This window comes from Scardinius erythrophthalmus (assembly GCF_964197995.2).
Source record: "Scardinius erythrophthalmus genome assembly, chromosome: 15".
Classification (NCBI taxonomy): Eukaryota; Metazoa; Chordata; class Actinopteri; order Cypriniformes; family Leuciscidae; genus Scardinius; species Scardinius erythrophthalmus.
In genome coordinates this window covers 27065126-27087691 of record NC_138235.1, presented here as the reverse complement: position 1 = coordinate 27087691, position 22566 = coordinate 27065126, and the positions used below count along the sequence as shown (strand labels likewise).

The 22566-nt window shown below is 36.5% G+C and overlaps 2 protein-coding genes across 2 annotated transcripts in view; one reads left to right on the top strand and one right to left on the bottom strand.

Annotated features, from left to right (window-relative positions):
* Window positions 1-1007: 1007 nt before the first annotated feature.
* LOC308703087 (ceramide kinase) lies at window positions 1008-13560 on the bottom strand. Its single transcript, XM_081386355.1, has 13 exons — window positions 13130-13560; window positions 9454-9549; window positions 9238-9363; window positions 9008-9136; window positions 7831-7894; window positions 7389-7534; window positions 7164-7238; window positions 6573-6722; window positions 5498-5603; window positions 3218-3321; window positions 2788-2984; window positions 2364-2701; window positions 1008-1699 (listed from the first exon to the last, which is right to left on the bottom strand). The coding sequence occupies exons 1-13, from the start codon at window positions 13257-13259 to the stop codon at window positions 1639-1641; spliced, it is 1722 nt and encodes a 573-aa protein (XP_081242481.1). The 5' UTR covers window positions 13260-13560; the 3' UTR covers window positions 1008-1638.
* A 2845-nt stretch (window positions 13561-16405) lies between these two features.
* hspg2 (heparan sulfate proteoglycan 2) overlaps window positions 16406-22566 on the top strand; it is a 111900-nt gene continuing 105739 nt past the window's right edge. The window contains 1 exon segment of the mRNA XM_081387286.1: window positions 16406-16786. Coding sequence (XP_081243412.1) covers window positions 16712-16786 — 75 coding nt within the window. The 5' untranslated portion in view covers window positions 16406-16711.

Genomic DNA, 22566 nt, shown 5'->3' with positions numbered 1-22566 from the left:
GAGGACACGGACGTTTGTGTTGAGAACTATCCTAGTTTCGCACCGCATATGTTCTGACTGAACATCCAGGTACCATGCAATAATTCACCTTTTCGAAAGAAATACAAACGAGGAGTAATGCACTATATGAGTTCGCCAACTAACTAGACATTTTGTGTGAATGTGAAATGAATTTCAAGCTCTGGTAGTAGCTAGCCTTGTAGACGGAATAGTGATTTCTCTTATAGGCAGATATGCGCTTTCTGGATTAGTGGGAGTGGCTTGCGGAGCTGTGCAATGTGGTGCATTGTGGGAGTTGTTGTCTTTCATACAAATGCGTTCTGAAGTTATTTTTTGTCTTTTCTCGTTCACGAAGGCACCAAATTAAAAAATTATTTTACATTTCGACTACATATATGACCCACTTTAAATAAAAAACAATGTTCAAATGGGTGAAATGACCCTTTAAGGATTTTGAGAGGATCTGTAAAGAGGAATGGACCAAAATCCCTCCTGAGATGTGTGCAAACCTGATAACCAACTACAAGAAACATCTCACCTCTGTGCTTGCCAATAAAGGTTTCTCCACAAGTACTAAGGCATGTTTTGCTTGGGGATCAATACTTATTTCACTAACTGAAATGCAAATCAATTTATAACCTATATATAATGTGTTGGTTGATATTCTGTCTCTAGCCGTTAAAATTATAGACCCTTCATTTCTTTGTAAGTGGGCAAACTTACAAAATCAGCAGGGGATCAAATAATTAATTTCCCCACTGTAACAGTTTAGGCATGTTAAAGTGCATTGTAATGTATTCATGCTGCTATTTATAAAAATACTTAGTTTGACTATATTATCTTAAGTTGTTTCTAAAGTCAGTATCTGTTATCACAAATTGTAAGCAAGCATCTTTCCATCCACTACAGTATTATGAGGCTTTTCGTTTGTAACTACATACTGATGATAAGAATAATATAATGAAGTTTTGAAAGAGAACTCTAAGGAAAGCAAAGATGATTGTTTTGAGATGATTCATGACACTTTATTAGACAAACACATATATTAACTAGTGGTTTTGAACGTTGAACCCATTGACATCCAGTATATGCACATTCCAGTCGAGCTGTGAGAATGTTGTCTGGAATGGGTCCACTCCCTTAAAATGTCAATCACTGTTTGTGACTGTCAATGTACAAGCCTTACACAGAAAATGTAGTGCCTTCACTGAAAGGACAAACCAGTGGTATCACTCATGTGCTGGATTAAGTAACCCTGTCACAAAGTTTAATGTTGTTAATGTCAGTTGAGTTAACACTAAAATATTGCATACATACTTTTTTGCTCTGCAAAAAAACAACAACTATAAAATCAATGAAATGAACAACATTGTGACAGATCTGAAACTGATCCATCACCTACATATGTTAATCATTATTCTTCAGATTTCCATGAAAATATAGTAACAGCTGAAATATCTTGCTAATGTGAAATGAGCTGTGCGTCTAATACATTCACATTTTAAGACTCTGCACATCCTCTCACCCATCATATTTACATTATATTTTATCTTCTTTGCAATTAAGTCCTCATAAAGAGTGCTATAAAAAGGTCATATGTTACGATGATCAAATCTCTTTTCTCAGCTCTTTCAGATTTCATTGCATTGTTGAATTCTCGATGCCCCTGGCAAAGAGACGCACCAGCTGGCCGTGAACTCTGTGGAAAGAGTGTCATATTAGGAATCAATCAAATGAGAAGATGCAAAGTTTTTGGTTTGAAACTCCTAAACTTCCACTTGATATCATCATCATTCACTATGATTTGCTTAAATCATTGGAACCAGACGTTTGAGGTAAGTTATATATTTGTTTTTTTTTTAAAGAAGTCTCTTGCTGCATTTATTTGATCAAAAATACAGAAAAAAAAGTAATACTATGAAAAAAATATAGCTACGATAAAACAATTGTTTTCTATTTTAATCTGTTTTGAAGTATAATTTATTCCTGTGATGGCAAAGATGAATTTTCATCATCATTACTCCAGTCACATGATCCTTCAGAAATCAATAAAATATGCTGATTTAATGCTCAAGAAACATTTCTTATTATTACCATGTTGAAAAGGTGCTGCTGCTTAATATTTTTGTGGATACTGTGATTAATCATTTTTCAGTTGTTCAAATGAACAGCATCTATTTGGAATATATTTATTGTAATAATATAAGTGTCTTTCTTGTCACTTTTGATCGTGCTGAATAAAAGTATTAATTTCTTTCAAAATAAAAATCTTACAGACCCCAAACTTTTAAAAGGTTAGTGTATGATTATTATACAGTTCTTCCATGTGAAGTTCCCTCTTGCTTAGGCACACAACAACGTACCTGCATGAGATTTCGGTGTGAGGTAGAATTTCTCCATCACAGTTCCACACTGATACCGAGCGAGGTTTAGTACAGCAAGGCCCACACGCAAAGCCTTGTCTCTTTAATCTACTTGTCTCACTTCCTCTCTCCTTCCACTCTGCGAGATGCTGCTGTGAGTGACCTGCAATGTTACCACTGAACAGTTTCTCAGGATCCTCCAGTTCTCTCTCATCAGAGGTCTGAATTTCTCGATCGGCCGCTTTCTCATATTCCTCTTCTTCTTCCTCTACTTCTCCAGGGGGTAGAGAAAACCGAACAGCCTTGACACGATGAACTTCAACGAAGGGTAGGTCAAACTGAAATGATACTTCAGAAAATGATTTTTCTGACTGATTCAGCCTTTAGCTGAGAGTTTATTTACTTGAATGTTATTTGGTTGTACCTGATCCTGTTTGGTTGTGTGCCTGTGAAGGTATGTGAGAAAGCCAAGAGGGTTAGTTTCTCGGACCATGATGAGGTCTGCCGTCCCATCGGCCAGGTGAGCGGACGGTGAAAGACCCTTTGGGCTCCGTGGACATGAGCTTGACATACAGGTGAGAGAGACACACTTGAACCTGCCTTCAATAGTCACCCACTCACCTGAAACAGTGATAAAAGGTTAAAGACTTTTTTTCTCAATAGTCTACATCACAAGTGCATAATGGCTTTGTAGGACTAGCAATGCACACTTTGGTACTAACATGACAACGGTCAAATAGAGACGTACAACATACGAACCCCATAGAGACACAGCACAGTGTGATCCCAGTAATAGGGTTTCTAATGAGATGACACAGACAATCATTCTAAAAACAGGCAGCAGATGGTCTTACCCTCTAACTCACTGTTGCACTGGCTCACATTAGTGCTATAGAGGGAACTGGAGCTGTCAAAGAGGGGGAACAGCCTCTCTTTGCTCTCTGAACACACACGGCACCTGCACATACACACACAAACATGCTTTTAAAACATTTCTGGGATCCAAAGCTGCTTTAAAGAGATAGTTCACCCAAAATTGAAAATTCTGTCATCATTTACTCACCCTCAAGTTGTTCCAAACCTGTATGAATTTTCTTTTTTCTGCTGAACACAAACAAAGATATTTTGAAGAATGTCGGTTGACTTCGCCCATTGACTTCCATAGTATTCCTATAGAAAATCTGTGGAGGGAGCTGAAACCCCCCCCCCATCAACTGTTTGGTTACCCATATTCTTCAAATTATATTAGTTTGTGTTCAACAGAAGAAAGAAATTCATAGAGGTTTGGAACAACTTCAGTCACAGACTATTGTGCGACAGATAAGATTCAGTTTACAGCACTTCTCATTCATTTCTATGGTTTCCACAAACGGTGATTGACTGTCACACAACTCTGATAGAAAGGCTGTAATGTGAGAGCCACCAAATGTGTTTCTCCATTCGTAGAGCCACGGACCCTGCAATTGTTGTACAAACCCTGGGAGTTGTACAAACCAAGATGGTGTATAATACCAAAGACTTTATATACAGAAAGACGGTGCACTCTTATTACTATAAATGGGAGAAAGTTCAATGCGCAATATTGTGGAATAAGTTCCGCCTTCTAAAGAAAAGAGCCAATCACCGATCGGTAAAGTCATCGCCTCACTGCAGCTGCCATTAGAAGCTCCAGTTTCTATAGAAACAGTCAGTGTTCTGAGACGCGCGGTTAGGACTGCGCATGCACATTAGCTTGGTCTACCTGAAAAATGCAGGGTTTTTTTGTCCTGATTCAAGCATTTAGAAACAAAATACATGAGGCAGTTGTTGTCAGATTTCATTGGTGATTTCAAATATGACATTTAATCATAAGCATGGTGAACAGTTTTGGAGAATTTGATGTTTCCCCATTCAAAGAGATAGGAGCTTCACTTGTATGCCCGAGAGGAGTTTCAAAGATGGCCGCCGAGTGAAATGACTTGTCTTACAGGGACTTTGATAATACCTGGTAAAATGTATCCTCGAGCATTGCCATTCTCAATGGCAGTTCAATTCAGTACTCACTAAATCCAATGTTACCCACATTAGGAGCTCGGAGAGTCTTTAAGGCGCACTGTGTAATTTTTAGAGGCATCTAGTGGTGAGGTTGCGAATTGCAACCAACAAAAGTTACAGTGGCCGACAGGAAAAGATGTCGTCGTCTGAGACAGTAGAGAGTAGCCAGTTAAGCAATGAGGTTTCTTTACAAAGATAAATTAAGAAATTAGGTCTACTTAATTATTAAGTAAATCAATATGTTATTGCGAATATTGTTACTTTTTCATCATTGTGTCAGTGTTTTATTCACTGACTTTAGCTAGCTTCTTTGCATGGAGAACAACATAGTGACGAAACACGTTTGTCCGTTTAGGGCTACTGTAGAAACATGGTGGCACAAAATGGCTATTTCAATGTAAGGGGACCCACGGCGTATGTAGATAGAAGCACATTCTAAGATAATAAAAACATAACGTTTCATTATGTAAGGTATTTATACACCACTGAAAACATAGTTATGTATATGATATTGCATTTCTGTCAACAGATCCTCCTAAATATTACACAGTGCACCTTTAATTTTGAGCATTTTGTCTGTGGCATAACACAGAATGTGGTACTGAAATTTGTTTTGAATATTTTTTTTAATTCAGCAGTCTTTTCCTTTGAGACAAACTACTAGCAATTCACCAGCTACCTTTCTTCCATTAGAGATCCAACTGTTTGAGCGGCCATGGTAACAGCCCTAAGGAAGGACCTCCAATTCAGAAAAACACTGAGGAATTCAAGCCAATTGTGTTATTTAATGAGGTAACTGCTAGAACACATAATTCCCGAAAGATGAAGCCACACTAATCAGAACACTAAGGACCCAACCGAATCTACTCATGGATCCACTCAACACATCTACACATACAAACTTTACCAACTAGTGAAGCTGTATCAGTCATGAGGGATTTCTTTCTGTTCATGCACATTTAGTCATATCCTTCTGGTTCCTGCGGGGATTTTGCACTGTTGTTCAACCTGTTGCTAAAAATGCTCCTTAAAGTCAATATTTTCAAAATAAAATGCTCCTAATGTGATTTTCAGGTAAAAAGACGAAGACAAATATTTACCCTGAGAGGCATCGAGTTTTGTCCCGTGGGCTGGAGATATGGGAATCAGCAGGGAGATATTGCACCAGTCCCGGATAGCTCCTGTTACACAGGTACACCATACAACCTACAAGAAGAACAAACATACAGTACATGAAAATAAGAGCAGAGAGGGGATCCATGTCTGTTTCTTCACTCACATTCATGATAATGAGTGACAATAAAAGTATAGCATATAGAGAAGCATCTGGCATATCAAACCCTACAGATTTCCCAAAACAATGTTACTTCAAAAAAGAAAATTATATAATTATAATAAGTGTTGAAGGAATAGTACAACCAAATATTTTAATTATCCCATAATTTACTTACCCTCAAGCCGTCCTATGTCTATATGACTTTCTTCTTTCAGCCGAACACAATCAGAGTTATATTAAATAATAGCCAGGCTCTTCCCATCTTTTTTAATGGCACTGAATAGTGCCCGAGTTTTTGAAGCTCCAAAAAGCACATCATAAAAGTAATCCATACGGCTACAAGGGGTTAATACATGCCTTCTGAAGTGAAGTGATGGGTTTTTATAAGAAAAATATCCATATTTATAACTTTAAAAACTATAATCACTGGCTTCCGGCAACGTGCGTTAATGAAAGAGTCAAGTTCCGGCGGAAGGGTGACCTCTGACCCGACGTATGGCATTGGACTCATGATGTAAGCTTAGGTGAGAATAGTCAGCTCTTACTAAAAACCACATTACTCTTTCGCGAATGCGTATACGCCAGTTTTAAATATGGATATTTTCCTTACAAAAACTTCGCTTCAGAATTTATTAACCCACTGGAGCCGTGTGGATTACTTTTATGATAGATGGATGTGCTTTTTGGGCTTCAAAAACTTGATGGAAAGAGCCAGGATATTATTTAATATAACTCTGATTGTGTTTGGCTAGGATGGATTCAGGGTGAGTAAATTATGGGATATTTTATTTTTTGGGTGAACTATCCCAAAAAACTAGAGAATGCGCAGAGTTGACCTACTGTATCATTATTCAGTCTAAACGTTATTTTTAAAGACAGTTGACACTTGCTGTCCATACCTGAATAATCATATCTGAGAGGGCCCATCCAGCGGTGCCTCTCGCTCTCTGCCAAAACATCGCCATAGAAACCATAGCCCACCATAGAGACAGAATAACGTAGTGTGTTTTGATAATGGACAGAACACACATCCAAAGGCTGAGAGTCTCCTGGTGAGTGAAAAAAGGGAAAAATATCCAGTTATGCTATTCATCATCATTCGCATTTGATATTATTTCTATTCTATTGTATATTGTGTTGCACAAGGGCAAATCTTTTTAATTGAGGTTTGTTTTTAAGATAAAAAAAAAAATCTCAAGAAATTAACATAAATTTTAATTTAAAACTTAATTCAAGGGTCAGCAACCTTCAACGCGTGTTACCATTGGCAACATTGCCACACAAGTGGCAAGACAGAGAGGAACATTATTTTTATATTCTTCCTCTATTAGTATATAATACAATTTGCATATGTTTTTAGGGCTGCTAACCCATAGGTTGGATAAATTGGATAACACAGTGCCATTAGCACTCATGACAGCATTGCAGTGGTTATGACCGTTGGCTGACTTTTTTTTAATTGTTTATTGCTCTTAAAAAATGCAGATTACCAATGATGATGTGCAGCGTCGATGTCACAGGGTCATTTATGCCCACGGTAGCGAAACACACACAATCTGTAGAGCCTGTGGAGAAGAGTAAACACAGGGAGGTAAACTAACACTCCTCTCACTATCTTGACCATGCATCTGAATGACACATCAGTGTTATGAACAGACAACAATCGACGCCCTTTTCCATAGTAATATCAGTCACTGCACTATGCAAACATTCACCTGCTGGAATTACGCCAATGTGGAGGTCACATGGCTGCAGCATTACAGTTGGGTCATGTTCTGAAACTCCCGCCTCCTGCTGGGTTCGTCCAATCACACCGTGCAGAAGCTCGCTGAACATTCCGTCTCCACCCACACATATCACTCTGAACGGAAAAAAGGTTTGACTGGAAATACGCAAGAGCTTAATTTCCCAAAACCTTATTTTAGAGTATTATCAACGGGCTTGCTCAGAATATAGTGACGCATATTTCTAAGATATTTCTATTTCTAAGGCAACACTTCTGCTTGAATAACAAAATACAGAGGACAGGGCTCATGTGACATGAATTATTACAATGACACCATTGTTACTGCACTGCACTCTTGAATCTTTAATTTTTTATTATTATAATTATTATTATTATTATTATTATTATTATTATTATTTTAAATAACTTACCCATTGAACCCTGTCAAGTCTTTCTTCAGGATGTAGTCTCTGGCCTGATTTGCTCGTTCAGTCACTAAAAACAAGAAACATCCCCCAGATTTTGTTTTAAGTTGCTCTATATTTTTTAAAAGGAGTCTTATAATGTGAAACCTTCCCTTGATTTTTTTTAAATGAAAGAGTTGTATGAAGTTTTCAGTGCATAAAGAGTTTTCCGTACAGCAATTCAATAAAGAGTCATTTATTAAAACTAAGCTGCAACAACAGCTTGTTTTTTTTTGTCAGATGGATGAAATAAATATGTCACATGATCCTTCAGAAATCATTCTAATATGCTGATTTGGAGCTCAATGAATTTTTCTTATTATTATTTTCAGCATTAAAAAAAAGTTTGTGCTGTTTAATTATTTTTGTGGAAACTATGATAGGATTCTTCGATAAATAGAAGACAACAGCATTTACAGTAACTGTCAATTTTGTAAACATTATATATATATATATTTTTTTAAAGTAGTCTCCCCTGCTCACCAAGGCTTCATTTATTTGATCAAAATACAGTAAAACCAGTAATACTGTGAAATATTACTAGAAAATAAAATTAAAATAATAGTTTTCTATTTTAATGTTATTTAAATGTAATTTATTCATGTGATGACAAAGAAGACTGGGGTAATGATGCTGAAAATTCAGCTTTACCATCACAGGAATAAATTACATTTCACAATATTACTGTTTTCACTGTATTTTTGATTAAATAAATGCAGCCTTGGTGAGCATAAGAGACTTATAAAAATATTAATGTTTCCAAATAGGTGCTGTAAATTAAATATTTTGTAACATTATAAATGTCTTTACTGTCACTGTCACAAATTGATTAATTTAATGTGTCCTTGCTAAATAAAATAATTAATTCTGCTTACTGACCATAACGTTTTGAATAGTAGTGTGTATGTATGTAATTGAATGTGTGTGTGTGTAGTAGGAAATGCTATTTTGTCACAAGATTCCATTTATCTGACTATTTAACTTTGCTACTCAACTCAGCCCTCTTCCCAAGTCTCGATAAAGATCTGCAATGTCACTTGAGAACTGCGCTACCTGACGTACAGGCAGTATCAGAGACCAAACGGGGGGACACTTGATAACTGTTCAGTTATTGAACGGTGCAGATAAAGTCTCAGTATCTCACCCACAACATGAGAGCTGATGCCAGCCAGCTCAAACAGAGGGGCCACAAGAGAGTGAAAGATCTGTTTCCCCCTCTTCTTTCCTCCGAAAGGATTAATGAACACCAACAACCTGTGAGGACGCGAGGGGCCTGATAGAGGAGAAGCAGACGAAGAGAGAGATGTTAATGAGTCATTAGCGAATAATGAGTCTGAATGAATGAGAAAGGGCATTATTTTCAGCTGTACACACTGTGGGTTTTGAGTGCGGTTCGGAGTTGAGTGATCCATTGATCCCGGACACCCCGGCTAGGACAGCAGAACTGGGTCCTGCCCAGACTCCATGACGGTCCATGTCCGTTACGCTTCACATAGAACACTTGTGATAAGAAAAGGACAAAAACAAGGTTTAGTCTAACTTTGTTGTATTTGATCCCTGAGCAAAAATAAATCACTTTCAGAAACTTACATGTAAAATCAAGGTCAGTGTCTTCTACTTTCTTCTGGGTTTGGATCTCAACTCGACCCTCCTTCACCCCAATCACCTCTGACACTGGCACTGAAACTAAGAACGACAGAACAACACTCTTGAATAAGTGATGCACATGTGTCTCATACTATCAAGTAAGATTCCACCATTCCTGCTCCGGCCTTTTGTCCAGACGTTTAGTTGTAAAGGGTTTGTTGTCAAGCCTGGATGGTGCTGTTCAATTTGTTTTGAGGTCATCAGAATGCAGACAAAGACAAATTGCCAGTAAGGAGGGACTTTTAAACATTATTTTCATGCATAAACTGAGCGTTGAGCATAGGCTGATATGTTTATGGATTATTCCTTCAATCCAGCTAGAATAACAAAGAGAACTGTGGATACAAATTGGATAGCGCACAGTGTTACTTTAACCTTTTTCTATATTTCTTGTCAATGATTAAACTAATTGTACACCAGGCATCAAATCATTATATGGTGGTTAATTATCTACAAATAAGAGAGACTTTAAGTCACTGATGTGTCAGAGGTGCACCCAGGTGCTATTACATTTCTATGGCATCTAAATACAATTTAATAATTACCAATTATTTTATTATCATCATTTGAAATTATTTTTTGGTTACTTCTTAATAAATGCTGTTAACTTGGGCTCATATATTATGTCATCCATTTTTAATTAATTGTAGTCTAATACGTGCACAGCTGGTCATGTGATGTCAACATGACTGCGTAGAATTTGATTATTTATTTATTTTTAGTTGACTGGTCTGGGGCCTATACCATGAAGCCGGTTTAGGTGGCTAGCTAGGTATGTTTCAGTTTAGTTTGCGATAACCCTGGGTTTTAGGCACCATGAAAGTGGTTTGGCTTTTAGCAGTGTTCATCGCCATAGTAACTTACGCTCCACGGCTAACCCGGTCCGGGACACGGTTATGTTCCAGATAAGAGATCTCAAATCGAACTTAGACCAATAAGCTGTGAGCTTCCACCTGTTCTACTCCAAATTAAAGGTCACGTCTACATAGCAAATGATTTTTTAAAGACAAAATCGTCTGGCTTTTAGTAATGCTCATTTAGAAATTAGTATGATATATATATTATTTATGTTATTATTACACCCTTAATTGATCACACATGTACAATTTTAGTTTATCAATTATTATTAGCCTACATGTGAGCTTAAATGTTCAATTCTCTATATCTTTATCAACTGTATAAACTAACTTCACAACTTTAACTTGCACTGATATAGCAAGACTTTTTCTTTTAGTTGTCTTCTTTCATAGACAGCTATTTTCTTCTTGCTGTGTAAATTTGTTTAAATTTGTTATATTTTTCAATCTCGTAATATTTTGCAGAAGAGAGAAGTGAATCGTGCTGCTTCTCTCGCGAGAAATAAATCACAGTTTCACTCTTTCTTTTCTGTGATTGACTGTTCACTACTGATGTCACACCTAAACTCCTAAACTCAGGATCAAAGCCTGAGTTGACGGAGAAAGTTGACGATCAGCATCATGGTACCAACAAAGCCTGGTTGGATTGGTTTGGTTTTGTTAACTCGAGTTTGTTCAACTACCATCATGGAACAGGCCCCTGGAGTCTTCATCTCATTTGAGTAAACATTAAAGCTCCAATATGTAAATAATTTTGACCACAAGAGGACGCAGTTTCCAACAATAACAAAGGCGAAGCTTGACGCTATGAAGGAGGTGACGATGGGAGATGTCGTTTTTAATGCGTTTTCACCATCTAGCGATGTATCTAAATGGAATTAATGAATCATGATCACGGATGAGGTAATTTATTCGTTTTTGTATTACCTGTATGTCTGATCGTATTATTTTATGTCATCATAATTAATGAACTGCAAGGAACGTGAAATGTTATGCTATATTATCCCATTACAACTTACAGCTATTTGTCATTAATTCATATCTATTAAAATCATCTTTACTGTAACTATTACGTTACTTGTACAATACATTTTTTTTTTATTTGCTTACCTGTCTATCAATACACTCGCGAGAGCAGAGTCTCTGTCAAGTCCAAGATTGTCGAGCAGCTCTCTCCATCTCGAAAACGCCTGGCCGATATTTATCCGGGTTTTATTCCTCTGTTTGTCACACAGTCTGCGTGTATCCGAATATGGACGCTTTCGTTTTGTTGGCACTGCAATACTCGCCAAAGAGTAATCATGATCCATAACAGCTATAACCATACAGTCTATGGCTATAACGCTATAACCACCACTTCCGCATTTGACCATGTGATGTTCCGGTGTGGTGGAATATCACATGGTCCACACCGGAAAAAAAGGATAGTGCGGACATTGCATCACTGAGAGGCGACATTTCTTTTCCGGGACAGACAGTTATTTAAAATCGGAATTTCTCTGAAATAAAAAATCTTTGGAGACTTTTGAGATATTGTAAGTACACAACTGGAGGAAATATATCACACTGTGCAAGTTATTTTCGGAAATTTTATTACAAAATTGTTACATATTGGAGCTTTAATGAAACTTCTCAAAAGTGCTATTCATTTCTTTGCATAAAAATTTTATATAGCCTAAAAAAAATTACAGAGTCTGCCTTTAATCGAATAATATTGATATTATGCATATACATATTATGCGGTTACTCATCTACAAATAAGAATTACTTAAAGCTCCTTTATTCAGCTACCATGTCATGTAATTTTCACTCCCTAAGAACACCCATACTATGACCTTGAGTAGTACGCTTACTAAAACAAATTTAGAAATATCCTCCTGAGACCCAGAAAAAAAGATATTTTAAAAAAATGATATTTTATTCATACGTTATGCTATGTCCTCTGTAGTGGACACCAGGACTCAGTTGTTTAACTAAAATTTGTATAAAGATGATTCTAATTGAATGAATTAATACACCATTTTACTTTATGCAATATGTCAGTAAAATAGCCATAAATTTATATTCCCATTCAATGCAATGTATCTATACACTGTATCTAATGTGCACATTAATGTGTTCTTGGAGCAACATTTAATGAAAAAAGAAGTGCAATAATTGGAGTAATAATTAGCAACATTTGAATAATAATAATATTTCAAATGAATATTGATGTAGCCTATAATTTATTTCCATATTCACTTGTTGTGTCTCCCAAAATGCCTGATAAACATGATTTAAGTCCTAATGTCCTCTACAATGGACATGTATGAAATCAATGCCCTTCTCTGTAACAGAAAGTCATTTTTTGATTTGAAACCCCATAACGTTTTCCTGAGATGTTGGTTTATGAAATACAATTTGAAAAGTAGTCCGATTTAAATTATAATTACAATATATTATCATATTTCCTACATTTGATCACTAAATTAATGTCAGGCATTTTTAAAGACCAATGATAAGTTGTTTTCAAGGTGAAACCTCCAAACATTTGCTATCTCTGAAAAGTCCTGAAAGTGTTCTTTACAGGACACCCAGGTTGTGACATGTGACATGTATGGCAGAGAAATTCACTAAAATATAAGTATATTCCTGCGTCCCAGGAGGATATAAACACATCTATCTTTTTTTAAATGACAAACAACTGTCCCAAAACTTTGAGCTGTCTACCTAGACCGCGTTATTGGACTCGGGTGCGTTTAGAAGGATAATAAATGTCGTACTTGTTTTCCTCTCCCGGTTCCTCTTGTCGATCTCAGTCCAGCTGAAGTACCATCCGCTCAGGAGAGCCTTGTAGCGCTTATTACCGATCCACACACTCGACTCAACTCTCACCGAATCTATCTCCATCATCTCTTTGGTAGTTTCATTTATCTATAGAACCTAATGCTCCCACAAGCAGTATTCAGCGGTATTTTTATCCATGCAAGAATTTCCAAGTTGGCCAAAGCGTCTAACATCTGAAGCGAACAAATGGGCTAAGCATAATGTTTAGACTTGTGTTAAAAAGAGACGTTTATGTAAGTAAGGTAGGATCCGATAAATGATTTCGGCTCCGTCTTCGCTCTCCTGTGCTAACCTACTTGACCGTTCCTTACAGGTTTAGTATTATAAAACAAGCTCACTTCCTTTTGAGGTAGCGCACCTGTACTGGAAAAATTTGCATACGCAAGTCTCATTGGATAATGATTATGCAGAAGGTAACCGCAATTCATTCGCCCATTCAAAATTTTTAAATAAAACTAATTTAAACTTTATAAAATAAAATATTTGATTAATTTCCTCTCGTGTTATTAATCAATTCGATGTTTTGAATTGTAAGTTGTAACATTGTAAAATAGGCTACTGTCTGTGCAGTCATGGGCGGATCTCTGTAAACAGACACGTTATATATCATGTGTAGATAGACAAAACACTTCACAGCCTGCTGGAAATTCAACTTAGATATATGTATGTAAGTTTGTCCTTTCTTTCTGCATCCTTTTGTTTTTACTGTCAACATGCAGTTGGTGTCAGTGTGACTGGTATGACTAGGTGACATGGCACTTCATAACACATTTCAACTGTCTTTTTTTTTTTTGATGATCATACAATAACTAAGATTAGTCTGAACACATGCAATAATGGCAAGTGTCAGTCTTGTTTGGCTGCATTGAGCACACTTTACTCATCTTTTGGTCTATTTTTGTTTCTGTCAGTGTGTTTCTTTTCTTCCTTTATGTAGACTACAGCTGGAAAGTTGACTTTCCTGAAAATCTGCTTAACCTGACTGACTGACTGACTGACTGAAAGGGTTCCCTAAACATGTTAATATCCAAGCTGAAGTTTTTTTATTTATTTTTTTTATTGTCTGCACATACTAACATGTTAGAAAAACAAATGTTGCATGCATTATAATAAAAAGCATGCATCCTTCACTCTCAGAAAAAAAGGTACAAAAGCTGTCACTGGGACAGTACCCTTCAAAAGGGTTCTAATATGTACCATTTAGGTACTAATATGTACACTTTTGGAACTAATATGTACACTTTTGGTACCAGTATGTACCTTTGAGGGACTAATATGCACTCTTTAGGTACAAAAGTGTACTTTTTCAAAAGGTACCGCCACAGTGACAGCTTTTGTACCTTTTTTTCTGAGAGTGTTTGTCGCTAATTATTCTTAATCTTGCGTGTAATATTTTGTATGACATGCCATAATGTATATTAATTTAGACATTAACTGCAATGGGAAAGACACAATGAAAGCGTGTAGCCTACTTCAGAACAGTTCCTTGTAACCTCCAGCAGATGGAGACAGTGGATTAGACAAAAATAAATACACCTGATATTGTTTTTGCTACATAAATTATTCACGATTTTTATTTAAGTTTTTTCCAGTTTTCAAGATTATTATTCAATAGCGTTCATGTGTTCCTTTCAGGCATCATTTTCCCTTTCAGCTTGTCATTTGTGCAACATGGTCGTGAGGGGTTTCAAAGCTAATGAAAAAGGAATAGCATGAATCATTTGATGACAAGCAGCTACTTTGTCAAATGTGACAATGTGACATCATCCATTTTGTGTCAAAAGAAAATGCATACTTCTGCATTTAGACATTTTCTACAGATACAGTGATGCATCCTGGCAGCTTTCTTCATAATTATAGTTTACAGTGTTGTTTTGGAGTTGCTAGAGGGAATCCAGCTGGGTAGATGAAGTCTAAATTGAAAGCAGCTGCTTTATTTTGTCCCAGTTATGGATGTGACCGTGCATGTAAACAGATCCTGTGCAGATGTCCTTGTTATATTGGATGAAGAGAAAAATCTGAATGGCTGAACAGAAAGAGATGACAAGTGATCAGTCTTTTTTTTCTTTTTCTGAGGGAAACTTCTTTTCATTATAGGTTAGAGGATATTTAGCTATAAGAGACCTTGGAAGACAGTGTTTAAGTGTTTAAGACGCAATTATAAAGATAAATGACCACAATCAAAAGTGAAATGATAACACTGGTGTGATTTAACAGTTTTGACTTTACAAAACTATTTTACTTTTATAAAATAATTAATAACCAAACTGTAGCCTATTGTAATCAACATTGTCATTTTGTATCAACTTGTATCATCATTCAAATTCCAGCTGAAATGATATTTTGCCCATATTGCAAATACACTTTCTCATGATTCATAGATGTAGAGCTGTAAATTAAGGTTTTGCTTATAAATAATACACTGTAAAAAGTGAACAGTTGGATCAACTTAAAAAAATTACTTCAATAGGTAACACCTAAAGAAATTACGTTTTCTCAACTTAAATTATCACGTTTTATCGTGAAAAATGTGATAATTTAAGTTCAGAAAACTTAATTTATTTAGGTGTTACCAATTGAAGTAATTTTTTTAAGTTGATCCAACTGTTCACTTTTTACAGTGTAGAGTGAATAAGGGACACTGTCTGATAATTTGTCTTTGGTATTGTTTTAAAAATGTGATGCCAAATGATCCCTGCACAATAACATATAGGTAGAAATCTCTAAAAAAAGAATATCCTGGATAAAAAAAAAAAAAAAACACTTCACCTGTATTCACACTTGGTGTCATAAACAAAAAAAGACAAATAGGCACTATATTTTTAATAGCCTATTAAAAACATCTGGTAAAGTCACAGTACACATAATATGTTGTGTATTTTCATTGTATTAAAATAAGAATAAAAATGTAGTTTGTATCACGTGTATCCTAATATTTCCCGTTAGTAGAGGCGTAGTCTAGATGTAAGATCCCGCTCCTGGAATTCCATTCCGCCTTTTATACCAGGCGCTGATAGGCTGTGTCTCAAATCCTAGTGAGCTGCCTACCTAGACACCATATTTGGGCGTCATAGTTCTAGGACGTTCCGGGTCGCTTTCCGCGTCACCTGAGAAGAGCTCACTATGCTGTCTAGCTAGGCAGCTTACTATGATTTGAAACAAAGCCATCGTCAACAGTTCAACATTATCGCGCTGAAAGTGATCCGCTAGGCAGTGCATGCTGAACTTTCTGCTTGCCCATTGGAAAGTGGGACCAAGAGAACAAAACGGATATTCTCAAGTCAACCATCAGTTTCTCTTGGTTGTATCTCACAAGCACTCAACAGACGGGTTTTCTTTCTTTCTTTCTTTTATTTTTTTGGCAAATGAAGTCCCACCAAGCGTGGGACGGAGAAGCGACGGCGGCCTTGCTGTAAAAGAAACGCTTGAAAGTTTTGCGAAGAAATTTCCCAGTGGCTTCAAGTGACGGACTTTGATTTTCCCAGCGGCGTGTTTGGAGTCGTGCTGGGTTGGCAGAAATGGGGACGCGGATACGTGCCCATAAACTCACTCTTTTTATTATCCCTTTGATATTTACGTCGCATCTGCTTAATGTAAGTGATTCATTTGCATTTTTATACACATAATATAACACTATGTGCTGCTTTTGTGTAACAACAGGTAACCGTATCAATGGAAATGCACGCAAAAAGTTACTTAGCAAAACTTTGCGTCGTAATATAATCCACTTTTTTCTAACTCCATTCTTTTTGCAGCATTTAGTAGCTAAGTTGCGAATTGTATCATGTGAAAGTTATGTTGAGTTGCATTGATGTCTTACGGATATCTAAAGCTCGACTCAAGTGTAGCGTGTGTTCTAGTCCTGGTCTAATTTTATCCATAGAAACGAGCTATTCATAGTTGGTCTTACTGGCGTCTTGCGTATCCTTGATCAACTTTATTTATCCTTTGGCACTCATTGATTTAAAGCACTTTCACTGCACACTTAGGCTATACAAAGTCATAGCGTTTGTATTCAAACGTTTATTATTGATACTAGTCAGATAACCTGATACAGTTAATAATGTAATTTCCGCATTCATGCACATTAACTGATTTTACCTTAATATAAAATAGTTGCAACCATGGTGAAAAAGGAGGCAGTTTAGGCTATGTATTATTATGGCTGGGATGATCTTATCCTGTTTTGTGATTGTTTCCTTTCTCATGTTATTAAAGCAATGCATATAGACTGCATTAATTGTATAATCTATACTCTTCACATAAAAGCACAACTTCTACATAGACTTGCTTATTGACTCAATGTTTGTGCTGGGCACTCACACAGAAATTGGCACCTTTGTGAAAACTGTCTTTGAATTCTTGCTTTCATTGTGACTTTGTGCAGTAAATTAGCATTAACAGGAGTAATATTCAAGAAAAGTTTGATAAAATATATTACAATTAAAATAAAGTGGCTGAATGAGGCAAAGCAGCCGATCAAATCGTTGTCTATGAGATAATAGTTTAATGTGAAAAACAAATACCTACATCTCAAATTTCTTGGTACCTGTAATACTGTACCACTTCCAGCCTGCTGGTAGATTCATTTAGACTTTATTGCTTATGTAGGTGTGAAATTACCTTAACAGCACATAGTCTGTTTTTAGGGTATGCTGCTCCATTTTGCATAAACTTGAGTTAAAATTACTATTGTTAGTTTGGTTCTTGTAAAGCATTAGAATACGTTATTGCGCTGACCAAAAACCACCACCCTTCCTGTATGTTTTAGAGTCAATTTAACTAGTTAGCTGAAATTACGGATGTCTTGGAACGCCTTTGATGTTGAATCCTTCACAAATTCTCTGGGTCACATGCTAACGGAAAGTCTTATCATGTATAACTTCAGATTCTTTAAATCGGCTTGCGTTCATCTTGCATACCATGTATAATCCCTCTCCTATCATTCAGACACTGGTGAACATGAGCCTCTCTCAGTTTACTGATGTGTAGCAGGGGCCCATTGCCTTTGGTAATTTGAGATCTTTGCTGCTTTGTTTCAGGAACCACTGTGTCAGTTGCAGTATAATTGAATTAAATGGAATTAACGGCATGTGTTTTTTCCATTACAAGCTTGCCTAATATTTGACAAAGAGTTCAGTTGAACACTCTGGGCTTCAGTTGCCACCGGCATCCCTGGTGTCCTACTGGAATTTCAGGGTCATAAGTATCAATCAGCACTGACAAAACCCCAATAAAAGCAGTTTATTACCTTTTAGTTTACTGACACAATCAAGTGCTCCCTCCCTGCTGTTAACTATCAATGGCCTGGTAATTGAGAGATGATCCTTTGCTATTTATTGACACATGTAATTTTTGGGTTAAACTGGCTATTTGTGAGGTCGTTGAAGTTTTGTGTGATGATAAAGAGTTGCAAGTGGGTTCACACCCAGTGTCATTCCTTTTGCTTTTAGCTTGTTTGACCTTTTTTTGAGATGAAGAAAAAAAGTAGGAAACTCTTTAGATGTACTAGACCTGCAGTTATCGATTAACAAAGTTTCAGTTCACTCAAGCAAATCAGGTTTTTGTTAGTTTGAATTAAACTGTGTTTATTATAAGTTCTACTTAATACCGAACCCTTGATTTAAAGAGATGGTTCAACCAAAAATAAAGATTCTGTCAGAATTTACTCACTCATCTCGTTCCAAACGTACAGCTTTTTTTATTCTGTGGAACACAAAAGAAGATATTTAGAAAAAAATATTTCAGTGTTTTTGGACCCCATTGACTCTTATTATATGGACAAAGACAGTTGAAACATTCTTCTAAGTATCTTTTTGTTGTTGTTGAAAACTACATGAGGGTGAGTAAATAATGCCAGAATCTTAATTTTTGTGCTAGCTATCCCTTTTAAAAGGCAGATTGTTATTATTAGCTCTGTTTTCGACTCTACAAAGCCTTTTAAGTGTTCCGAGTTTGTCCCGTGATATCCAGCGTTACAATGTGCTATTTTATTTTGAGATGGTTCTCTTATTAGAGACTCACAAATATACTCTGACTTCATCTAGGTAGGATTTTAAAGTAGGTCTGGATTCCTATGGATATATTCAGTTAACTGCTCCAGACTGTATAGTTACACGCTCCGTTCTGATACGTTTTTCACCGTCTTGGCCTCCCAAGTATGCCCACATTTACTGTATCTTATGTAATATCTAGATATAGTCCAGCCATCCTAGTCAATTTAACACCCACACGGTCTTCCAAGTAAGCACAGAGGAATCTAGCGCACAGCGTTGGGATAACTGGGCCCGTGTTCAATGAGATTTTTAGGACAGGAGATTATTAATGGTCTCAGTGTGTGCTTTTTTGCTATCTTGTTTGTGAGCTGCTTGTCAGCCTATTATGGTCTTTTACATTCAGCAAATGCTAGGTACTTAAATGAATTGCAGTAAAATCACACACTTTGAAATGGTATTTATGGCATAATAGAAAAATATATGCTAGCATAATCTTGAGATCTCTCTGGGCTCTTATGGTGTGTTCACACTCGGCAGGTTTTGTTAGATCAAAACGAACTCTGGTGCAATTGCTCTGTTTGTGCGGTTCATTTGATCAGTTCAGTGTGAACGCTGCCCTCCGAACCCTGGTGTGCACCAAACAAGCAGAGACCCCTGAAAAGTTGGGTCTCGGTCTGCTTCTATGCAAACTTTAGTGTGGTTCGACTGAAATATGAACGCAACACATTCATACACGGCATCAGAAACGCGGTGTCCTTCCAGCAGATCTTCGTTTGTGTGAAATGGAAGAATTCCTGCCGTTGTTTTGACTTTTATAAACACTCCATGAGTTTTCAGCAGGTCAAAATGCCATCGTACGTACGCACCTAAGGAGCACATTTATCCCAGCACACAGCAATGTTTTGGATGTTCGGTAAGTTATGCCACATATATCTTTTTTTGTATGTTTAGGTTCGGTCTTAAAAATAGCAGTGTGAACGCTAAGCGAACTAGGACTAAATGTATTATTTTCTTTTTTTTGGTCCTGACCAAAAGAACCAAGAGAACAGAACTACAAGTGTGAATACACCCTTAGATTTACATTTGTGCATTTGACAGAAGCTTTAATACAAAGTGATTTGTGTTGCAAGTTTATTAATAGTGCATGCATTTCTTGTGAATCGAACCCATAACCTTGTGGTTGTATAAGCAACCTTCCATTGCTTGCGTTTTGTGTTTAAAGTCAATATAAAAATTGGAAATGAATTAAATCATGCATTTGGTAAATGCATGTTATTGTTCTCATTCATTCATTCATTCATTCATTCATTCATTCATTCATTCATTCATTCATTCATTCATTCATTCATTCATTCATTCATTCATTCATTCATTCATTCATTCATTCATTCATTCATTCATTCATTCATTCATTCATTCATTCATTCATTCATTCATTCATTCATTCATTCATTCATTCATTCATTCATTCATTCATTCATTCATTCATTCAATGTTTAATTAATCTGCTTAAACCCCTTCCTTCCACAATCATGTACAAGCTTGGATTAATTTTTTAGGACAATTGCCACGTCAAAATTCAATAAACAACCGATGGGTAGAACCAGGCTCCCGTCCTATATTTTGTTTTCTTTTTTGATGCTGTTACACTCGGATGTACGTCACAATACGGTACATCTGTTACTATCTTTTCATCACAACTTTAAGTTCATTTTCAGTCACTTAGTTTGGTTTATGTCCTCTTTTGGCTCTTGTCGTAAGTGGTGTGGATAATTTATAGAAGTTGCTGAATGTAAACGATTTGGCACATCTGGAGAACAGCCTGTGCTGCTGTTATTTTTTCTGTTGTGAAGTGACTTCAGTTTGGATTGGGGTCAAAGTGGTTAGAGCAGCATTTTTATGTGCTGATGTATCGACTCAAGATTTAGAAATTCCTATTTTTTTATTGTTTTGTGTTATAAATAAGTGCTTTGTTTTAAAAAGTACAATCATGTGTATCCTTTGAATTCAGTTTGCCAAGGCTTGTTCCCACCTGTATCTGTGATCTACTTGCACACATAAATTCCCCCACCCGTTCCGCTTCGTCTGCAGGTAACCTGTGGTACATCACTGTGGGAATCTTCATCTTTCATTTGCCAGCTGTCTGTGATAGAGCAGGAGGCAGACCCCAAACACAGCTGCAGTTCAGTTGGTATTGTAACCCTTGCAAGTGCAGACATGAGTGCTCATTGTGTGGCTTGATGCTTCATAAGAAGCACCTTTATTCTGACCGCCTATACCCATAAATGCAAATTTAAGTTCTTTTCTTGATCAGTTATGTCCCACTTTCCCATGCCATGTCAAAACCAATAGGGTCATAACAAGAAGTGCTTGATATATTGCTGCCATTTCAGTGCACGACATGTTAGATGACTTGGTTGTCGGAAAGCGGTCACCTTCAGAAATGACGATGGTGCAATTACAGCGACAACAAGATCAGGGATTCAGTTTCCAGAGAATATGCATACTGATAAATTGCACTGCAAGTGAATTGATCTAAAATCCTGTGCTCATTACATAATTACATAATTAGATAGTTTTGTTTTTGATGAAGTGCTAAATAGTGTCTCAGACCCCTGAAAGGCTTTATATTTGTCTGTCTCTTTGGAAAATTTTGACATTTTTTAGACTTGTATGGGAACAACCTGAATGTCTCTCTTTATTGCCTAGAGCATGAGTCATGTATTGTTATGCATAATTTGCTGTACTAAAAATATCAGTATGGATTTGACCAAAACTAGAAAAAGATGTTCTGTTCTGTGCTGTATAACTATTTATGGAGTTTTTTTCTTTCTTTCTAAGGCTCCACAACATATCGGTAGCAAATTGCTTATCGGATGATATTACAGATTTTTTTAAATGTAATTATTGTTATTTTTTTAATTCATATTTAATTGTTCATTCTCATTTACCTTATTTTTACATTTACATTACATTTGCTATCATCTAACACAGAAAGTAAATAATTTATTAACAAATGTTGTATGTAATCTTAAAGGCCCCCTGAAATGAAAATGTAAGTTTTCTAGCTTTTAGTATGAATATGTTAACCTTAAAGTTATGAATAAGCTGATGTGTTCCAAAACAATGACAAAATTTGCATTTAGGAGAAATAAGCATTCAAAACTTAGTCCCTCACTTCCGCTAAAATGGATCACAGATTTTTATGACATCACTGTGGACTTCAGCTTCTCATCGCATCTTTGTCCAATTAAATGCTCTCTACAATCTAAAACGTCCCTCTCCTTCTGGTATAAATGCCACCTGGCCAAAGCGACCGATGACACGTCACAGAGCAATATTGGTTGGAGATGTGTGTTCGGTTGCTCAAACGAGTT